The 20,830-nt window shown below is 40.3% G+C and overlaps 4 protein-coding genes across 13 annotated transcripts; 1 reads left to right on the top strand and 3 right to left on the bottom strand.

The window, feature by feature from the left end:
• Positions 1 to 840: 840 nt before the first annotated feature.
• Positions 841 to 10,685, bottom strand: LOC112292606 (dihydrolipoyllysine-residue acetyltransferase component 1 of pyruvate dehydrogenase complex, mitochondrial). The gene is made up of 27 exons (XM_024541263.2): positions 10,160 to 10,685; positions 9,265 to 9,312; positions 9,002 to 9,059; positions 8,507 to 8,540; positions 8,260 to 8,309; positions 8,087 to 8,131; positions 7,924 to 7,997; positions 7,699 to 7,768; positions 7,089 to 7,292; positions 6,733 to 6,777; positions 6,510 to 6,583; positions 6,213 to 6,282; positions 5,600 to 5,788; positions 5,424 to 5,468; positions 5,233 to 5,306; positions 4,982 to 5,051; positions 4,192 to 4,608; positions 3,656 to 3,716; positions 3,140 to 3,184; positions 2,888 to 2,971; positions 2,646 to 2,722; positions 2,463 to 2,525; positions 2,228 to 2,298; positions 2,010 to 2,070; positions 1,855 to 1,915; positions 1,561 to 1,632; positions 841 to 1,291 (listed from the first exon to the last, which is right to left on the bottom strand). Exons 1-27 carry the CDS (start codon positions 10,261 to 10,263, stop codon positions 1,233 to 1,235), a joined length of 2,325 nt encoding a protein of 774 aa, XP_024397031.1. The 5' UTR covers positions 10,264 to 10,685; the 3' UTR covers positions 841 to 1,232.
• A 1,737-nt stretch (positions 10,686 to 12,422) lies between these two features.
• On the bottom strand, positions 12,423 to 14,914 carry LOC112292895 (uncharacterized). 2 transcript variants are annotated; one of them, XM_024541862.3, is made up of 2 exons: positions 13,859 to 14,914; positions 12,423 to 13,645 (listed from the first exon to the last, which is right to left on the bottom strand). In XM_024541862.3, the coding sequence occupies exons 1-2, from the start codon at positions 14,033 to 14,035 to the stop codon at positions 12,914 to 12,916; spliced, it is 909 nt and encodes a 302-aa protein (XP_024397630.1). In that variant the 5' UTR covers positions 14,036 to 14,914; the 3' UTR covers positions 12,423 to 12,913. The 2 variants fall into 2 exon arrangements, with proteins under 2 accessions (XP_024397630.1, XP_073395091.1); XM_073538990.2 differs by having other exon boundaries at positions 14,044 to 14,912.
• A 1,650-nt stretch (positions 14,915 to 16,564) lies between these two features.
• Positions 16,565 to 19,082, top strand: LOC112292731 (uncharacterized). Of its 6 annotated transcripts, none has more exons than XM_024541515.2 (7): positions 16,565 to 16,932; positions 17,054 to 17,228; positions 17,363 to 17,458; positions 17,682 to 17,904; positions 18,041 to 18,105; positions 18,270 to 18,373; positions 18,600 to 19,082. In XM_024541515.2, the coding sequence occupies exons 2-7, from the start codon at positions 17,071 to 17,073 to the stop codon at positions 18,845 to 18,847; spliced, it is 894 nt and encodes a 297-aa protein (XP_024397283.1). In that variant the 5' UTR covers positions 16,565 to 16,932; positions 17,054 to 17,070; the 3' UTR covers positions 18,848 to 19,082. The 6 variants fall into 6 exon arrangements, with proteins under 6 accessions (XP_024397283.1, XP_024397280.1, XP_090112377.1 ...); XM_024541512.2 differs by having other exon boundaries at positions 17,360 to 17,458; XM_090256251.1 differs by lacking the exon at positions 18,041 to 18,105 and having other exon boundaries at positions 17,682 to 17,870.
• Positions 19,083 to 19,269: 187 nt separating this feature from the next.
• Positions 19,270 to 20,664, bottom strand: LOC112292732 (uncharacterized). 4 transcript variants are annotated; one of them, XM_073538966.2, is made up of 3 exons: positions 20,610 to 20,664; positions 20,235 to 20,444; positions 19,270 to 19,569 (listed from the first exon to the last, which is right to left on the bottom strand). In XM_073538966.2, the coding sequence occupies exons 2-3, from the start codon at positions 20,384 to 20,386 to the stop codon at positions 19,422 to 19,424; spliced, it is 300 nt and encodes a 99-aa protein (XP_073395067.1). In that variant the 5' UTR covers positions 20,387 to 20,444; positions 20,610 to 20,664; the 3' UTR covers positions 19,270 to 19,421. The 4 variants fall into 4 exon arrangements, with proteins under 4 accessions (XP_073395067.1, XP_090112227.1, XP_024397286.1 ...); XM_090256101.1 differs by having other exon boundaries at positions 20,546 to 20,636; XM_024541518.3 differs by having other exon boundaries at positions 20,562 to 20,636.
• Positions 20,665 to 20,830: the final 166 nt, after the last annotated feature.

Here is a 20,830-nt window from a genome sequence, read left to right as displayed (position 1 = left end):
TTTTTATTAAGTAAAGTAAAGTTTAAGGGATGCATGAAAGTGCATATGATTCAACATATTGTTGCTGACGTTATTATTAAAATTTTCGTTCTCATTACAAATTGCACTTACACCATGTGAAAACTAAAACTCATTTCACTATCTATGTATTAGATATAAGGTCTACCCACAAGTATTGAGAAATAAAAGATAGAGTAGAATATCATCGAGCGATAAGCATTAAAGCAACGTTGATACAATTGCATTTCATTGAGAGAAACAACTTGGTGTAAAAAAGAAATTTGTGTCTACCAATTTACTTCTTTTGTGTTAATATAGATTTCATGTTATCTACAGAATTATTTTTAATTTCTTCAAAAACATGTTAGCAAATTATTGGTAAATTAACAAGAGTTCCTGTTTTGGCAAATTATTCCTGAACTCGCAAATCGTTATCAGTAAATTATTTCCGTTGGAATTACCAAAAATATACGGAAATTCAAGTCAATAGAGACAAAAGAAAAGAACAGTTGATACGATCTCGAACCTTCAGGACACAAGTTTTCAAAGCTCGCATTTTGTTTGATTGAGATCAAAGTTTCAAAGATGTTGAATAGTGAGATGAACTCGATGAAGAATATATAAGTGGTTAAAACATGGAACTTTGAAATTTCCACTTGCCTCAGCAATCAGCCACCTGAGTAATTGCACAAGCTCCTAGAACCACGGGAATTAACCTGAACGAAATTATCATGTTTGAAAGTAACACAGATGAGATATGCAGTCAGGAAGTAAGCAATGTAGCCAACTTGCCTCTGACAAATCTCCTGTGACTCATGCAAAGTAAACTTAAATCCCAAATTTCTGTAAAATACAGCCATGATTGCTGAGGTATTATTGCAATTGGCGCAGAGGCCATGATCTCCTCTGTAAGGGAATGCCATTGCAAAGCAGCATAGGCAAAACTTACAGGTCCATTAAAATGAAAAACGCATAATAGATAACGTTCCTCACTAAACTCCATTTGGGGTCATCCACTACTACTACTACAAGCACCCAGTTTGGGAGGGCACAAGCAATTTTCCACCTAATCCTGTTCTCCAACTCGTGCATGAGGTGTACGCCGTGCCTGCCTCTGAATGCGATGGTAAACAAACCTTCAATGTGGACTAAGAAGTTCAAGCACATGTGCAAGGGAGTCACTATTTTGATCTGATACTGGATACTGGAGAGCAAGTCCTCCACACAATGCATTATAGCAACATTCTCTGCGGATTAGCCAAATTCTTCCGGAATGCCGCCAAGAACTGACCTGCATCAGCAACAACAGATCACAAACAATTATCTTTCCAGTATGAGAATTTGTAGGTAGATCGGAAAGAGAGGAGAAAACCAGTACTGGGATCATTTCATGCTCTCCACCTAACAAATTTTGAAACATACAATAAGGGCATCTTCTTCATCACTCATGAGGGGAAAAACTATGCTCGATATTTCTATAGATATTTTTGATGCAACATGCACAAAAACAAAACTTAGAATTTAATGGTCAAGTCGGAAAACATATTCCAAATTGCTTACTTGCTGTATCACCTCCATATACCCGGTGATCCACAGATATAGTTACCAACATTTGCGTCACGGTCTTCGGACCTGTTTCGGCAATTTTAAAACATAATATTAGTGCAAAACCCCAGTGATTAACAACCCAGATGATCCCTGCGTTCAAACACAGTAAACTATTCGGAATCTAAAAATGAAAATGCCGTACTCGAATAAAGGTTGTTGAAAACATACAACAGATTATAGAAGTAAACAAATTAGTGAAAATATGGTACTTCTAGTAGAGAAAGAAGGCAAGAAAGAATGCTTAACCATTGCTGTCTTCATCCCAAACCACCTTCTGTACGCCCCTACCAACCGCAAGTATGCATGCCTACACACCGAGATAGGAATTAGATAACATATTATAATAATCATGACAACCACGATCACTAGTCGCAGGATATTGTGATGTTGAAAGGGAGTACCTGAGGCGGGTTGATAATAGCACAAAAGTGGTCCACTTGGAACATGCCCAGATTCGATATACTGTGAACATTATCAGCCAGAGTCAAAATCATCAATAATGAATAAATGAAAAGAAGAGCGGAAGACTTCCAACATGAATCTCTTCAATATAACCATCAGCTGAAGCACTCCAAATGTTAAGTAAGAAGTAGGCTAAAACTGCTAAGCGAGAACTGACCTGAATGTGCCACCTTGAAATTCATGAGGTTTCAACTTCCCATTCCGAGCCTTCTCAACTAATGTTTTCACCTGCAAAAAGATCGAAAATATTTTTCCCTTCTGTAAATCCTGCTCTTACTGTACATTTGGACGCTAAAAAAAGGTGCATTCCACAAATCCAATGCTGGTCAAGTACAGTCGAAACCGAAAATAAAGACAGCACATGTAATTGAAATGGCGTAATGAAGTCGTACCTCCGCCGAAATTGTTGACAAAGACTTTTGATCCGCATTTTTCAGGATTGGTGTTATCAAGCCCTATACATCCAAAAGCACAGCCAGTTTTACTCCGTTAATCAAGGCCACTGATAAGATTAGATTTTAATTCCATGCAAACTACTGTCCATAGCGAAGTGGGGATTTCAGAGGTCGCTGTACCTTGTCCGTAGCAACAGCTATTGATATGTCGATGGAGTTGTTGTTTACTCGATCCCCTACTTTATCATCCCAAAACGCTGCACAGCACACCAATTGATTAAGTTGGTCAGATTATGTGAGGTCAGATAATTGTCTCAATCGATACAACATAGCATTTCTTGAAGACAAGTGCTCAAGCTTACAAATGATCAAGTCACACATCCTCAATGACCACTGTATACATCAACATCGAGAACCATTACCATTGGCATCAGGAACCTCCTTCAAAGCAAGTGCAGCAGCCTTGATGACGAAATCATTTACTGAAACATTGATGCCATGCGTGTCTACAACACCTCAATTCAAAACTATTATTAGTAGAAAGCCACCTTCCTCACAGCTATGTTTCTGCCACTGCCAAATGTAGACGCCTACTAGAACTTCAAGGTTAACAAGTTGCAAGAAGAATCAAAGCATAACTACTAAAACACAATAATTGGAACAAAGATTTAGACCTTTTAGATATTTTCTGAACCGTAACGTAGCGTCCAGAGTCGTGTCTGCAATGAAGAAAAGCAGTATTAGGAAACAACCAGCGATGTAGCTGCGCTAGTCCTTACTTGACTAAAGTTCAAAGAGTTGAACGTGGAAGGTGAAGAAGGAGACAAATGCGTATTCCAAATTAAACTAAAGTAATTGGGTTCCTGTCAAAAGCTACAAAAACACAATATCGGATCAATTGTAAAAGAATCAGCAGTTTGCATTAAAATTAATGTCGCTTAAAATGCGAGGATGCGTCTAATTAGTGCAACAATATTGAATAAACAAAATGTACTCATATTTTAAAAGGAGAGACTTAGGCCACATTTACCAAATATGCTGTGGCCACATTAACTCGTCAAACCTAAAATGAATAAGTCCCACTCAGGGCAGTGAAAGCACACTCAATAGAATGCAAATTGTAGTGCATATAAGTGCAGAAAAGTGGATCCTTTATAAATGAACATTACGATTGCAAATACAGTTCTGACCTGATTGCACGTAGGCATGAGGTATGATGTTCTTGGATTCAAGAAGCCTCTTCGCAATAATCTGCAGTTGCAAACAAAGTTTGTAAAGCAACTGCCATTCTACTAATATATAATCGATGAAATTCCCAACAGTGTGCAGAGCGCTTATACTATAAGCACGAATGCAATAATCATGTACTATCCAATTATGTGGCTCTTGATCTGTGACTACTGAAACATTATCTGTGAAGTAGTATGTTCATGGATCGAAAACTGTACACTGAGAAGTTAAGCGAGTAACTGATCCAAATTCTTTCCAATATTAGCAGATCCTGTAGAACTTTTTTGCAATAATTTAAATAACCCAGAGCACAGGCGTTTCAATATCTGTTTCGACTTGAGATTCTTGTAAGCGAGAGGACTCTTGCCAATTCATTCTCATGCTATACAGGAAAGAAACCATATTTCTTTATAAAACGACACATAAAAGATAAATAAAAATCCAAAAGTATGCGACAATGACATCCACTATCTAAACCAAGCACGGAATGTGATACCTTGCGGATTGGAGTATTAGGTATGTCTTCAAAAGTCAATGAGGTATCAGGTGTCGGTGCTTTAGATGGTGCACTTTTCGGAGCAGCAGCATCTGTCTGGGCAGCAGCACCTTTCACTTTGTCACCTGCTTTGTCACCTGCTAGTGGTTTCATACCACCTTTAATAGCAGCCAATACATCACCTTTAATAATCATGCCACCAGGGCCCGTGCCTTGTATTTGTGAGACATTTAGTCCACTTTCGGCGAGAAGTTTTTTAACCGCAGGACCTATGTTACCCTTCACAGTTGAACTGGTCATGGGGGCTGGAGTCGGTTCATATGCAGTTTCAGTAGGTTTGCTGACAGAAGTTGTGGCCGCTGAAGCTGATGCATCACTGTAGGATGCAAATTTGTCAAGATCCTCACCTGATTCCGCCTGTAACAAAAATGCACGGTTCACTTAAAAGCAGCATAGGGCATATTGAAGAACAATAAAAAAAAAGAGTGTCGTGAAGGGGAACGATTTAAAACCTCCAAAATTAAAACGATAGAGCTGTTGTAAAAAACTCCAGCGTCAGATGATGGGTTCATAATATTGGAAAAGCTTGCAGCATGTGCCGATTATTTCCATCACTTAAAAACAAAAGCTTCCCTACATATTAATTAGCTCAAAGAGAAAAATATAAATACGCCCACAATACTTCTTCAATCTTCAATTCCTAGGGCAATGAACCCTTTGTAGATCATAAACAATACCTTCTCTGCAGAAGAACACTGAGAAACTAAGCCAGTGTAGGAACAGAACTTACAATGATACAAAGCTCCATGCCAACTTGCACATCCTTGCTTCCAGATGGAATAATAATTTTAGCCAGATAACTGCCGTACCACAAGAATAGAACACTCGAATGTCAGTCTCCAAGGTATACAGTGCGGAAATCGCAAGACATTGTAGAATGTCATCAAATAAGTAGACAACCAGTTGCACGCAAGCTACACTCTTTTTAAACAAGATCGGACACTCGAAGTGACAACTATATTATGTATGCTTCATGCTCACCCATCTTCCAAAGACTCAAAGTCCAACGTAGCCTTGTCAGTTTCAATGTCGCAGAGCACATCACCAGCTGCTATCTGTTTTTGTTCCACATCCTCGTCAATTATGAGTCCATTCTAGCAAGTAATATAGGACAATTGCATTGAAGTGCCAAAGTTGAAAGCTTGAAAGAAGAAGCAGGACGATATCATTACCTGGTCTCCTTCCTTCTTTCTCCAGGTTCCAACATTACCTTGTGTCTGCATGTAACATCTCACCAACAATAAGACTGAGGAGAACATACATATAGCTAATTCATGCAGCCAGACCAAGCCTCACCAGTTCCATGTAGTCATAAACAGAAGATGGTTAAAAGAGATAAAGAGCGTACCATAGTTGGAGATAGTGCAGGCATCGCCAGGATTTGGTGAGGTGGGAGGTCAGCCGGTGGTGTCCTTGGACACGGAGCAGAGGACGAAGAAACGGGCGCTTGTTGTTTGGGAGCAGAAGCTTGAGGTGCAGATTGATCTCCTCCTTCACTGTAGCTAGCAAACTTGGCCACGTCCTCCTCACTCTCTGCCTGCGTTCAGAATCAAACTGAGTTCCAGAGTTGATTTCATTTCATCACCCTGCTTGTCCCAACTGAATGGGTAAAATAAACGCATATTCTCTTTCCAATATAGAGAGCACAAATAATATGAACTCATTCGAGAACCGTGGAGGAAGAAGCACACTCTCACTAATCTCACCATTAGAGACCACGTAATACTTGTCGATTAATAAAGATGAGTTATAGTAATCTCTGTATTCGCACGCTAATATGATCTTAAGCAAGCAAGCACAAAAGGTGGACCCACGACCAACGATCGCCAACTTCTTTGAACATGATCCGTTCCTAATAACATAATCTTCTAGAGGTTGCTTCTGGAAAACGTATCTCTTCCGAATAAAAGCACTTATAATTTCGATATCTTCCACCATTTTTAAGCACATTGCAAACTTACAATTACACAAAGTGCTTTGCCGACAGGAACATCCCTGGAACCAGATGGCATCAAAATTTTGACCAGGATTCTGCAAACAAATGACCACAACAAAAATTGAACAATATCATAGATTGAAAACGCAAACCAAACCTTCAAAATTACAAAATCTAGAACACATCACGATAACCTCCCCCCCCCCAAAAAAGAAGAGAACAAAACAACAAACTACGTGAATGACAAAGTTAAAGTGAGCACAAAACGTTGCTGTGCGAAGCACAAACACTTGAACATTGTTGAAAATTTGAAATTTCATACCCATCTTCCAGCGTTTCAAAGTCAAGCGTGGCTTTGTCAGTTTCGATGTCACATAAAACATCCCCTGCGGCTACCTACAAAGTCGTAAAATTTTAGAAACGGCTAATCACGGCACCAGCAAAGGTGTCGTTACTTTCTAGAACAACTAACTAAAACCACAAGAAACAAAACCCAAAATTAACCTCAGATGTATTTTCGACACGGTCATTCATGAGAGGCATACCCTATCTCCTTCCTGTTTCTTCCAGTTTCCAACATTTCCTTGAGTCTGACAATATTGCAACAATGAATGTGTTAGCAAAACAGTTTGTGACAATTAACAGAATGAAGTACATCGAAGGATCTCCAAAATCGAATCGAAAGATGAAATTATTGGCCTTTAAACTAATTTCTAGAAGCCATTCGACATCGCTTCGCGATCAAGTGTAAAAATTAGATAAGACTTATAATGCTTTTGAAAGCTTTTTGAAGAGGTTTTAAGTTGTAGTCTTAAGAGAATAAGCACATAAAGAGTACAAATGTATTTGAAGCTACGTCCACTGAAAATGAAATTGAAAACTTCTTCTAATAATTCCATACCATTGTTGGAGATAAAGCTGGCATGGCCAAAACTTGATGAGGAGGCAAATCAGAAGGAGGGGGAGTCGAGGCTAGCGGTGGAGCAGTGCTGGAAGATGGAGGTGCTTGCTGCTTGGGCGGAGACGGAGCTGATTGATTAGCTCCCGAACTTGCCTCGTCATCTTTATAACTTGAAAATTTGTCCAGGCCTTCTTCATTTTCAGCCTACACCAATAACCACATGGCAGATAGTTACCACCTCGAATCAAGACTTGTTATTGACTTCAAAACATTGAAGCACGTCGTTTACCATTAGTAAGAACTCAGAAGTCCCAAACATGAGCCTAATTTATAATTTTACACAAACGACAAAAACAAAAACTACGGCACGACGATACACGCCTTTCTGAAAAGCCGAATCCGCCCATTTTACATGATCTCACGAAACAATCTAAGTCAAAATCCCGGCCTACATATTTCCGAATTTATGACCAAAGACATCAATTTTCCAGCAAACTTCAACAGAGAGGGTGCACTAAAATAGATGATGTTAAATCAAATTACTCTGGAAATTGGTACACGAAGTTCTACATTAAGTCCTAGTGAAGGGCGAATAAGGGTCAAGACTTACGACAATACAAAGGGGTTTTCCAACTGGCACGTCCCTCGCTCCGCTAGGTATAAGAATTTTTGCCAGGACTCTGTCAACAGATTAGGCATTAGCAACCCGATGCAACATAGAATCCACTGATCCTTGAATAGAAAGATTTAAAAGTACTTCACAAGAAAACAGATTTAAACCTCGGTGAAAATGAAGAGAACCAACTCTGTCACAAAAGGATGGAAAAGAACAAACCCATCTTCCATGGATTCTAGGTCAAGTGTTGCCTTGTCGGTTTCAATGTCGCATAAGACCTCCCCAGCTGCTACCTGAAACCATTGGGATGACAGTTCACGTTTGAAACTCACTAAAATTGCAGAATATTGGGCACATGTTCCAGAGTATGAGGGACTCTCACCGGATCTCCGACTTTCTTTTTCCACTTTCCAACATTTCCTTGAGTCTGCAAAAAAAACGTTCTGCTATGAATAATCACCAAACAAAAGAGGACCTTCAATTACAGAATTACAGAAAAGCACAAATTCTGAAATGTAGGGCTAGGTCAAAAAAGGATAGCGTCAACTGAGTTACCATTGTTGGCGACAACGCAGGCATTGTCACAACTTCATGAGGAGGTAGATCTGTGGTATCAATCCAAACATATGAACGTCAGTTAGATAGCACATAAGCCACCCTTGTCAACATAGAGTTCATGAATTGCTATGAACACTATTCTTAATAATCAAATCTAATCCTTGAATCTCATTTATTTGTGAAACATAGCATTGTAAGGATATAAATTTCAAAACCATGAAGCAAATGCAACAGAAGAACAAACCAGCAGAGGAAAAACTGCGAACACCGTCCGCAAACTGAATCGCCCAAAAGGACAACAGCCCATCCCAAACAGAAAGAGTCAGTTGTCAGGAACTAATAAACGAGAAACAGCTTGATCTCAAAGACTTGCAGTTGTATACGAAAGGAAAGGAGACAATGCAAACAAGTTAATTCCCCTGCTACCTTCGTCATTGAGATGTATTCGTTAATATGCACTCCCACGGAGTACAAACAAGATGAACAATACACAAAAAATGACACAACAGTGCGAATCAAAAGAACTTCGCTATCTTGAAAATACGAATAAAGGGTCCAATTTAGGCTGCCATTTGTTACAAATATCATAAATGCACAGTGTAAAAATCTTATGTTTGTCAAAAGCCCAAAAACTAAACGGATCAATAGAAGATTTCTCTTCTTGGTCAAGTCTCTAGCTTTAGTTACGTGCTAAACAAATTCAAGTTGTAAACGCCCCTTTACCCTATCCGAGATGTACCTTAGGAGTCAAAAACCCATGACGTTCCGGGATGAAAGACAACGTGGTAAAGTCATTCCTGTACAATCAATAAACATTCTCAGGTAAAGCATTCGCACTCGACCTCTGCTAATCAGTAGAAGCACGTACTCTGTAATGCTGATTTCAGATTATGCATGTATATGTGCGAGTGAACAACCCAATGATAACAGAATCGCACTTTACAACTCGCATTCACAATGGCAACACACTAAAAACGATGACGATGATGATGATAAACCGACCTCTTAAGCAGCTCTGAATCTAACTGCTTGGTGCGGCCACCAGAAGGACTGCATCAATGAAAATAATTTCAGCATCGTAAAAAAGCATCCGCAGCTCAGGTCGATTAAACCACGTACAGACACTTCTACTACATGAAGATATTGATACTGGATCGATCATCTGCAGAGTATTATCTAATAGTAATCTGCGCAACTTGAAATAAGAATAGCTACGTTGATGAAGCTCAACAAAAAAAATCGGGTGACAGCGCCATACTTGACAAGTCTAGCTTGTATTCTGGTATATTACTGCCCTTCAAATAAAAAAGAGCGTGCCTCAGTACGACAATGTGCTATGAAGTTTACAAAGGACGGGCATGCCCATACTACAGTAAACAATCTTAATAAATATTAATGGCAGTAAGAATTTGTACATGGAAATGAAAGTAGGCAAGAGAACACGACGGGGCACAAAACAGCCCTAATCTTCATGTTGTGCCCTAAACCACCCAGAATTTTGACAAAAGAAACTCTTAATGTATAGAGATGAGCTACTGCATAATCATCATAAGACAATGCGATGATCACATAAATTTTGAAAAATGGCTGGACTGTTGGTATTCAAAAACAATATTGAAAACACACATACAAACCAATAGACGATCCAAGATTCTTAAACCTCCTTGACCCACATGAGTGACTGGAGATTCAAAACCTACTCAAATTCAATTGAGACCACTCACTCGCAACTTCCACAACACTGAACTGGTTTCACAATTGCACAAACCACTCCACGTCCTCTCTTCTCAATGGGAATGAAAACGACTTCGTCCAAACTTGACCTGATCAGTCACGGAATCAATCACATTCAACAGCATTGTAAAAACTAGGGGATTAATAGAGCTGAATGCTGTACCGGGGGTAGTGGCGGGACATGCCAGCGCGAGCTCCAAAGAGGTTGCTGGAGAGCACCCGAGCCATACGCTCCTGCATCGCCCGAGCTCGCCATGTTCCTGCCATGGCAATCACGCGTACCCCAACCTCCGGGCTCGCGCCTCGAAAACCCCAAACCCTAACTTAGACTCGGATGACGAACTCGATCTACCGCAATCGATCGTCGCACCCACTCCGCCCTTCGATCACAGCAACTTCTCTCAGAGACCGATCGCCTCGAGGCTTACAAAGCCCAAGAGCGAGCGAGCGAACCCTGCGTCCCTTGGCTTGCCCCTTTGCTGACCCCACGAACCCCCTCTCCACCCAGATTCCTCCCGAATTGCCACCAATTCGTACCGGAATTTTTGTGGGGCGTTGGGAATCTACGCAAGGAGGCATTCGTGCGCCAAATGTGCGCGCGTATTGCGGCGATCCTGCGTCGTGGATCGGGCGGATCCGGGACAAATGGGGCGCTCTCTCGCTCTCGTTTGCTGCCCCCGCAGTGGCCCAGTCCTGGCGCTTGCGGAGACCGCGGCGTAAGCCCAGCTCACCGACTTCTGGACGGGAATTCGATCCCGGTGCGGTTTCTGCGGACTTTCGATCGCCGACCGACGGTAGCACGACTAGTTCTGTCCTTTTGCTTGTCAAATGATTGCTCAAACTAATTGATAAAAAATATATATTTGGTTTCTTGTCCTTTCGAAAGTGTTATTGTATTTGCATGTTAGAAGTATAGTATTGACCTTGAAATACCCCTTGCGAACATGCTATAATTAATGTAAAATTCTCCTCAGTGAAAGCTTAGTGGTTTAGAAAAATGGGTTTACAAAGTCTTAATGTCAAAAAAAAAGAAGGCGCTTCCAGCTTGTCACCATTGTAGTCTCTCAAAATCATTAAGTACAACATAAAGTTATCACGAACAGTGACATTGATGAGTGCAAAAACATATATTTTTTTAAAATAGTGTTGTTTAATAACTTTAAAGAAACAGAATTTATGAATTGTGTAAAATAAGTTAAGAATTTAAAATTTTAGATGAGATAAAATAACTGTTCATAAAATAAGGTTTTAATTTTTTCATGATTTTTGAAGTTTATGGTATTTATAGAACTAATAACATCTGAAAACTATAAAACTTTTGGTAGAAACATAAGTAAAACAAAAATAAAAATAAAAATAAAAAATAACAGTGCTACAAAAAAAAGACAATTAAATCTGTATATCTACACAAAAAAAAATTAATGCTAACCAACAAATAAATATATAGATTTAAGTACAAATACCTGTTAAATTTTAAATGTATAAATTTATATATTAAAAATCACGTTTAATTTTGACATAAGTTCAAAGTTTTTATTATTGCTAATTAAATTTTTAGTCTATTTTAATGTTTTTATATTTTATTAAATAAAATAGTAATTGGTGATTGGAAAAAAGAATACTTCAAAAACTATTGAAATACCAATTAAAAATCTTTGGCATCTACTTTTAAACTTTTAAAAAGATTTTTATATTAAAATAAATTAAAAATCTATTGAGCTTTGGTTAATTATTAACATAAATAATATTTCTTGATAATATTCTGGTTGACATACCATTTTCGTTTATAATAATGTGTATCAAAAAGTTTTGATAAACTAATTAGTTTTTTCTCTAATTGAAAAATATATTTACATATTAGATTAATAAAGCACAAAAACCTTCTTCAAAGTATTGAATGATTTTCTAACAATAAATATTAAATACAAATCCAATACAAATTCAATACAAAATTTTAGGTTGACACCGTGAATTGACATATTATAGTAATTAAAATTTTATAATTCTATAGAAAAATCAATCTATTAAAAATGGTACTAATATAATTAAAAGTTAAAAATTAATACTTTGAATGTAAAGAATTGATCTAGAGATGAAACATATTGGATTAAAATTTATATTAGTTTTATAAGGATAAACATGATATTTTAATAAGTCAAAACCATTAAAATTTAAAATACTAATAAAATAGAAATTTCTGATTAAAATATAGTTATTTGTTTATTTATTTATATACAATATTGATTCAAGAATAAAATTTTAGGTAAAAATCCAAATAGCAATTTTAATAAAAACTTCTAAAATTTATTTATTTGTAAATTTATCTATGCAATTAAAATTTAATAAAACCTATTTTCTTCAATATTAGATTATATATCTCAATTTATGACGATAAATTACAAAATTAAATGAAACTTGGGAGCCAATTTATGAGCTTGGTAAATCATAATTTTCTAGATTGCATCAAATCTACAATTTTATAAAAATAGAAATCTACATCAAATGCAAAAGTAAAATTGTCTCAACGTAATGGAACAAAAAAATTGTCTAGCAATTAAAACAATCAAGTATCTAAAACCAACTAAAATAAGAAATATATCAAAATCCCTCATGGTCATGGCTATGGATTTAATTAAAGTCCTTTTGGTATACACACACTCCAAGGTCTGGAACCATAACTTGGAAGCGTTAGGCAAGCTGAAAAAGCAATAAATAAATCGCGGTCCCCCCCCCCCCCCCCATGATTCCAGTGATAAGCACCTGGGGGGAGTATGGGGACGGAACAGGTCGCGTGGTTGCCGGGACCCGATTCGAGTTCCAACCCACCTTTGGCTCGGGTTCCATTCCTGTAGCTCCAATGTGAGGCTGTGTGAGGAGCACCCCCCGCCAGCGCCGCGTCGATGCACCTGTTTTCCCTTCACTGTACTTTTACGTGAGTGAATTGTAGGTTGTGGTGAACCGCAGTGTGGGCGAATTGTACAACGAAGAAGATGGCCGCGTTGCAGCCCAGGAAGAACCAGAACAGCATGGTGAATTCCGTGCCGAGGTACACGCATAGGTACTTGTCCAGCGAGATGGCGGCCAAGCCAACCACAACTGCAAGCCCCGCTGCATTCAGCCACCTTAACGCTGCCTTGTGGCTGGCTCTCTGTTCGCTCGATAACTCCGGGCCAGGGCTTTTTGCGGGAGATTTTTGAATAAATACGATTCCTGTTCCTGCAGCAATTAAACTAGGGACAACGTACAATTGCTCCTGGAGCCACCGTGGAGAGAAGCTGCCCACAATGACGAAGAGTAAGGATGAGATGAGCAGTGTCAGACGTTGTTTTGTTGTTCGGTCGTCTAAAATACCTTTGAACGCTGCGAATCCGGCGATGACAAAAAGGGAGGAGAGACCTGTGCCAGAGACATCCATCATGTGAGGGATTTTACGGATGTGGAGGCAGTGGAAGAAGAGGCCGCCCAAGCACATGCACCCGTACCACAGCATTGCACAGGACCAGGCAAAAAGGCCTTGGCGAGCTCGGGCGCCTTCGCGGAGCGCGCGGATCAGCATGGGTGTCCCAGTCAGTAAGCTTGTTAGGAAGCCAGAGGATATCAGTATGGCGCACACAGGCCAAAACAAAGTAACAGAGCCTTGCCCCGGAATCTGCAAAAAACAGAGTATCCCGTTATAGTGTGCCCTCGACCAGGAGATCCTGACCCAAACACACCTACAGATGCTCCACGACCTAGTCACTTGCGACTTCAATGTCCACTAATCCCCTCGAGTTCTCTTCCTCTTACGTAGCCCTAGAAACTTATGGAATTGAAAGACTCTATTTTCTTCAATACTAATCGGAGGTGTTTTAGCGCCGTGAACCTGCCAATCGATTAATGAGCATGATTCTGATGCCGAATGAGAGATTCGAGTTGGCAGAAATCTTCGCAAATTTCGCGGACGGAACACGATTTCGGTAGACGAGTCGAATCGGACAAATACATACCACAGCAGCTCCAGATGTGAGTGCAGCATGAGATGAAGCGCAAGACATGCCATGAGCTTACCTGGAGATTAATTGATGGCATGGGGCATCTTTTGGCAATCCAATCAGGAAATAGCCAAGCGAAAAACTCGGGCGCGCGCTTCTTCAAGATGTCACCAAAAGTTACTGGAAAGAAATCCAACGCCATCTCCCGCGACATGATTGGTGCTGCAGACAAACAAATCAATACTCCCTTGTGCTTCAATTGCGAACTGGAGCTGCAGCTCCTCCGCGATTACACCAAGCGATTGTGTTGCAAACTGCACAACTACAACAGTACCAAATCCGCAGCCACACACATACGCAAATTACACTGCATCGCGGCTCACAATTTCAGATCTCCTCTTTTGAGCTGCGCAAACCTCTTCTCCAAACACTGAATCTTCCACTTCGTCCACGAGGAGACTCATCCCCTCAATCACTCAATCACTCAAGAGCAAAAGATGCGCACGCTCCGCAAAATTTACTTTAGAGCCTGGTTCACGTCCCAACGTCTACAGCAATCCCGAGCTGAAATCCAACCCATGTCCCACGCTTCCTTCAAGATCACCCTACCCTCCCACGTGTAGTCCTCATTCTCAACATCGAAAGCGTCCTCTTACAAAAGAAATCACCTCACAACGTGCTGGTGTTGTGATCGACGACTACCGCCTAATACCATGCCGTGCCAGTAGCTCAAGAATCTACCGCTCCTACCAGACAAATAAAATAAGAGCAAACAAATAAAAAAGTGAAATGAGTTTCCCGATTTGACACTGCCGTAGCATGAACGTATTCTTTTCGGTGGCAAACGCTCGGTAGAGGAGCCATGCGATTAATCTCGATACTCCACGGGACGAGAGAAGATGAAAGAGATTGCTGATCAAGGGACTGAGCAATGGCGTTGTGTGTTCCTCTCCATTGTTTCTAAAAAGTGTAATCGTTAGATGTATTAATCATGATCGCCACATAGGCGGAAGCAAAAAGGCGGGGAACGCCACATAGGATCATCACGAGGTGCATTACACACCGTAGGATCTCGCGTCGGAACGGGCCGGGTCAGGCCAGCATTACCATTTAATGTATATACTATGGTTAACTAACCATCTCAATTAATGCTAGGGTTCCCATCTCAAATAATGCTACGTTCCATCAACTTGCCATTCACCATATGCCAGTGCTGCCCACCATACTACCACCACAATTTGCTATTCATATCGTGCCACCACTATTTTAGCTACTGCCACCACAACCCGCTATTTACTTGACATTTTTCTTGATTTTTAAAATTTTCAGTTGCAAGATTTGTTGATATTTCCATATATTAATTTTTGAAATTGAATATAAATATTTTTACTTAAAAAATGAGGTGTCTAATCAACAATTCCTTTACAAAAAATTATGATTTGTGGGTTTCTTATCACCAAATCCAAAATATAATTTCTCCTCAACCATTGAGAGAATGTCCCAATTCTCTTCTCATTATTTCTTTTCCTGTATTTGTTTGCTTGTTTGTTTGTTTTTGTCCTCTCTTTATCTATGCGTGTTTGTAAGTAAACAAAGAAAAAAGAAAAAAGAAAAGTAAATGAGGATAAAGATGGTGAAGGACCCAATCCCTTTGAATTAAGTGGAATTACAATCACCTTTACAAACTCTCATTGTGTGCACACAAAGAACTCCTTTAATTAATAATATAATAAGGGATCACCACAAGGTTGAGTACATCTATGCAAGGAGATGAATGTGTCATTTTCTGTTCAAGCCACGTTAGCTCCTTGTCCAATATAGTAAGCCTGACAATAATATAGTGGCAACATTTTTTGGAACTTTATATCAAAACTAATTGTAAGATTTAGCAAACATGTTTATTTATTTATTTATTGGATAGCAGTACAAACTTGTGAAATTGAGTATCCCATGTATACAAACAATTTATTTCATTATATTAAAATACAACGGATGATTTGTTTAAAAACCACAATCTTGTTTAATGCTAATGAATGTTAGTTTGATAAATTTTTTTGTCATAATTTTGCATGAAGTAAAAATAATTGGGATTTAATCAAAGATTAAATTACTTGAATAATTCACAAGATGGTTGTTAAATTTATAAAAAATGAATGATATTTTGGTTGTATATATTTTAATATTAAAAATAAAATATTATTTATTTTTTATATTATGTTATATACAAACCTCAAACCAACTCACAAATGTGGCCTCCTTATTCTAGGTAAATGAAATGAGCCAATATAACACTGAAATCATCAGACCACCGTCCGTCGGTCGCCGACGGACCACGTTTTCTGCCTACGTTGGCAGGCTGCTAATTCCAACGGCAGAATGTTTCAGAAGGAACGCGGTCGACAGTTGCAAACGGAAAATACTTTCAAAAAAAGGCGAGTGACGGTTCCGAACGAAACACGGATCATGTGGAACGGAAGGAGCAGTTTTCATCGAAAATTGCTTCTCGAGTCAGCAAGGGCGACAGTTCGAATTAAAAATTAGAATCAAACGGACGAGGGCGACAGTTATAATCGGAATAGTGTCCCAAGGTTGCGAGTAGCGAGAGATCGTGAACGAGCAATGCGGCCGGAGGGGGACGAGAGTTGCAGCGGCGTCCCAATGGCAGACGGAGGCCATGGCCACTTGGAACTCAGTCTCCCTCTCTTTGCTGCGTCGATCGCGCATGAAGCTGCTGTTCTCGCAATGCAGCGCTCAGTTGTTGGTGTCGATTTGCTTCGGTGGTGGTGGTGCTGTTGTTGTCTCGAGGCTAAGCATCGTCGGCATTTTTGAAGCCGCCTCAGAAATCTGTAGTTTGATGCCTTGATTTTCTACTCGATGTTTTCAGCGGGAATTTGACCTGCCGTTGGTGATCTCTTGGCGTCAATTTGAGTTTGGTGGATTTGGGGCAGAGCTCAACCGACAGATTGTGAGCATTTTTTCAGTGATTCCACAATTTTTCTCGTATCTGAACTGTAGATTAGGTTAGGCGTAGCTTTGTCGCTGAAATCTAACATTCGAGCTCTTATCGCTACTCCATCTCGTGGCAGTGGAGTGGGAAAGATTCATGGAGATCGTTGAACAGAAACACAACGAGAATGGGCCCGCTTGTTGTGAGGCGATCGGAACTGAGCCTGTCGCCGTGCGCGTTTCCTTTGAGGGGAATATTGGAGTAGGGAAGTCGACGATTCTGAAGCTGCTTCAATCACATCCGCGTCTGCAGGGGTAAGTGGTTTGTTTATTTCTTTTCCTTGTTTGCTTGCTCTATTCGGGGTTTCGGGACATGCCCTGTTACTATTATGCTGAGGGACGTCGTCATGATTCTCCTAGTGATTGTGTGTTTATTTGCTGTTTAGCAGGAAGACAGAAGTGTTGCAGGAGCCCATATGGGAGTGGCAGAATGTCAAGGGGACAGGCCTGAACATGTTGGATGCTTTCTACAAAGATCCGAAAAGGTTTTTTTTATTGTTGTTGTTGTTGTTGTCGTTTTTTTTTTTTTTTTTTTTTTTTTTTTTTTTTTTTTCTCACCTGCATTTGCCATTTCCAACCATCTTTCTCTCTATTCAGGATTTTAATCTCAAGTGTCTTATCATTAACAATGTTCAAGGATGCTTTATGAATATTTTTGTCTCTGAACTCGAACATATGGCTTCTGTGGCATGCGCACGGTTGCTGCAGATACGCCTACCTATTTCAGAGCTTCGTCTTTACGACCCGGTTTCTGCAACAAAATACAGCTGCGAAGGAATCAACAGCAGCACTGCTGCTGATGGAGCGATCAGTCTTGACTGATCGTTGTGTATTTGTGAAGACTTGCACGGAGCAAGGATATTTTAACTCCCTTGAATCCGCTGCTTATGATGCTTGGTATGATGGCGTTGTATCTACACTTCCAGGCGTGGTACTTGTTTGGCCCTAGCTACAAGCACATCTTTGTCAGCTTACTTCCATTCTAAGGATTTTCGACCTGACTTTCAGAAATGACTCCTTTAACTGTCCCTTGCCTGGTTCCGATACCTTTGGCTTGTCAATGGCAGGTGCCTCATGCTTTTGTATATCTGAGAGCGGATCCAAGTGTGTGCTATGATCGTTTGAAAACACGGTAATGGCGATGGTGTGCAATAATCCGTGGATTATGAGCTACTCTTGTGCTCTGTAAAATAATGAATTCAACGTCTAAGTAGACGATGCTGACGATTTCGTCAAGGCTCTTGTCAGTGTACAAATTCTCAGGAAAAGTTTTATGCGTTTTGCTGGTTTTCTCAGGGGGCGGTCGGAGGAAGCAGGGGTCAGCCTGGAGTACCTTCAATCCCTCCATTCCAAGCATGAGAAGTGGTTTATCGATAGTGCATTCAAGGGTGCTGGAAATGGTACGAAAAACCCCGACATTCACCGTTGAACGGTCCGGACTTTGTTGTAGGGGTGAACTGCATCCTTAAGCGAAGCTTATTATTGATGATTATGGCGCATTAAAAATTGTTGGACATGGTTGAAAGCATTAAAGTACACAATCATGTTCGCAAGATTTTCAGAAAATGCGGTGTAATAGTTTCTGTGTAATCTGGAATGCTTATGCAATTGATCTGGACATGTCAGGAAATTGGGGTGGCAAGTCACAGGCGGGATATTTTTTCACACATTCAAACGTACCATCTGTAATCAAAGGACGCCCGGTCTTCGTTGTTGACTGCAGTTACTCATTGGAATTTGGTAAACTCTCAGAAGAGGTAGATCGGGTGGTAGAGGAAATCGTGGATTTCTTGCTAGATATTCCAAAGAGATTGCAGCAAGCTCTTGAAGGCCCGCACACTCACTCACTCGAATTACCTCGTGCTGTTACGTGAATACGTGGAAGAATAGGTAGCTACAAGTTGGGCTAGGGAATTTGTAGTGATTTTCAGCTGCAGAGACTTATCAGCTAACAGCGTTCTGCAACCTCCTTACTATCTCGAGAAGAAGTACCTTGTCAGATATCCTTTTGATGAGTTGATCAGGATTTGAGTGCATGGTATGAACAAGCTCTAGACGAGCATTTATTAATTGATGAAATTGCGTCTTGCCGGCGTACTGTTTATAACACCTTCTTGCCCGAAGCGAAATGTTTCGAAGGAGTCTACACATGATAAAAGAACTGGTGTGGATGATGCCGGTCGAAAATAAACTCATGACGTTAATACCCAAATACATTCAAAACACCCCTTAGAGCTGGATGCAGTTTGATGAACACTGTTTGGCAAAAGGACACAAGAGTACTACAAGCGATGAATGATGTTGAAGCAGAGTAATACGTGTGAGTATCTCACAAGGCACAAATTTTTTATGGAACCATACCAAGTCTAACAACTGTTTCGAACACAGAAAGTGGGTACAAGAATCTCAGTAAAATCTAGGTTGTAACCATCTTGTTATGTGAACAAATTAGGAACTCGTTGTCTTTGTTGCACTAGGCACTAGCGATGCTAACCCAACGCCCGCATTAGACTCTGCAGGTTTGAATCGACTGACAACCGTCCCAGAAAGTTTAGCATCCGAAGACTTCGGGATCCGTCTTATGAAATCGAGTGGCCTGCGTCAAACCACCAACAAATAATCAATTAAGCAATTATAAAATACATGTTACTGCATCAAATTTATAAAGGAAGGACTTAAAGACACACAAGGAAATCATGAGAACGCTGCACACGTTAGGAATAATGTGACACAAAGATTTAAGCGGTACATCTTGTTGAAGTATCCATTCGAATATTAACGCACTGTGCATGCCATCTCCTGCGCCAAACTTGGCTGCCCAGTGCGAATAACCACAATTGACACCCCAATCATCGGCCCCAACAAGACGTTCCTTAGAAATTTGTGTATTTCACCGTGAAACAAGAGCAACATAATCTAAGGAAGTTTATGCCAGTGCGACGAGACTACTACGCAAAGAAGCAGTCCCCAATGTTGCTATCTAAAACTAGGCAACAGAGACCGATCCTGACAGGGTTCAACCAAAACCCTAATTCCTCTTGTTTAAAAACAGAAGCAAAAAGCGATGTTCTCAATTTATTAAACGGCATTCCGAGAGAAGGACGAAGCGAATATCAGTAGAAGTCAACGGCACGCTCGACATCCTTCCAACTAATGTAAATATCCATAAAAGCCCCTGCTCCGCCTGCCGTAGCAATAATTCATGCTTGAAATGAAAAAGAAATGACCTGAAGTAAAGAGGAGAGAGAGTACGAGGTTTACAAGGGAGGCAGTTCAGCATCGTAAGCAGCATCGCAAAACCCTTGACGCTGCTTATGCTTAGGGTTCACGGTACACAACACGAAAACTCTATTCCGCCGTTTGACTACCTTGCAGTATTCGCAGAGGCGACGAACTGCCGCCCGCACCTTCATTTTCCCTCTCCTGTTTCCTGTCCCTGCCCCTCCGATCTCGCACCGTCTTCGACCGAACCTGCCCCAAAAATAAAAGCACTATCATCAGCCCTCTCAAAAATCAAACTATTCGGCCCTTCTACAAGAAAGCGCATTCCAAAGGACTCATTCCGACGCTACCAGGCAGGCGGATTACATCAACAACTGAGCCCCAGCTTGTGAATCTCATGAATTCATTGAAGACCTTGCTTACCAACTCGATCGAGGTTCAGAATGAATTCCACGCATCGGGGTTTCGGGTTTTAGAGGGTTTTGTGGAGACGATGCTCCTCAGTATGTTCCCATGACCACGGTGGACGGCGTTCTCGCGATTCCGGGAACCGTTCTCTTGATTTCGGGAGTGGCATCATTCTCATGTGCCCTTAATGGTGTTTTTAGTGGAAACCTTTTTGTAGTCTTTTTCTT

This window comes from Physcomitrium patens, chromosome 15 (assembly GCF_059467195.1).
Source record: "Physcomitrium patens ecotype Gransden chromosome 15, ASM5946719v1, whole genome shotgun sequence".
Classification (NCBI taxonomy): Eukaryota; Viridiplantae; Streptophyta; class Bryopsida; order Funariales; family Funariaceae; genus Physcomitrium; species Physcomitrium patens.
The sequence above is the reverse complement of the archived record's forward strand: the minus strand, read 5'-3'. Positions and strand labels throughout refer to the sequence as shown.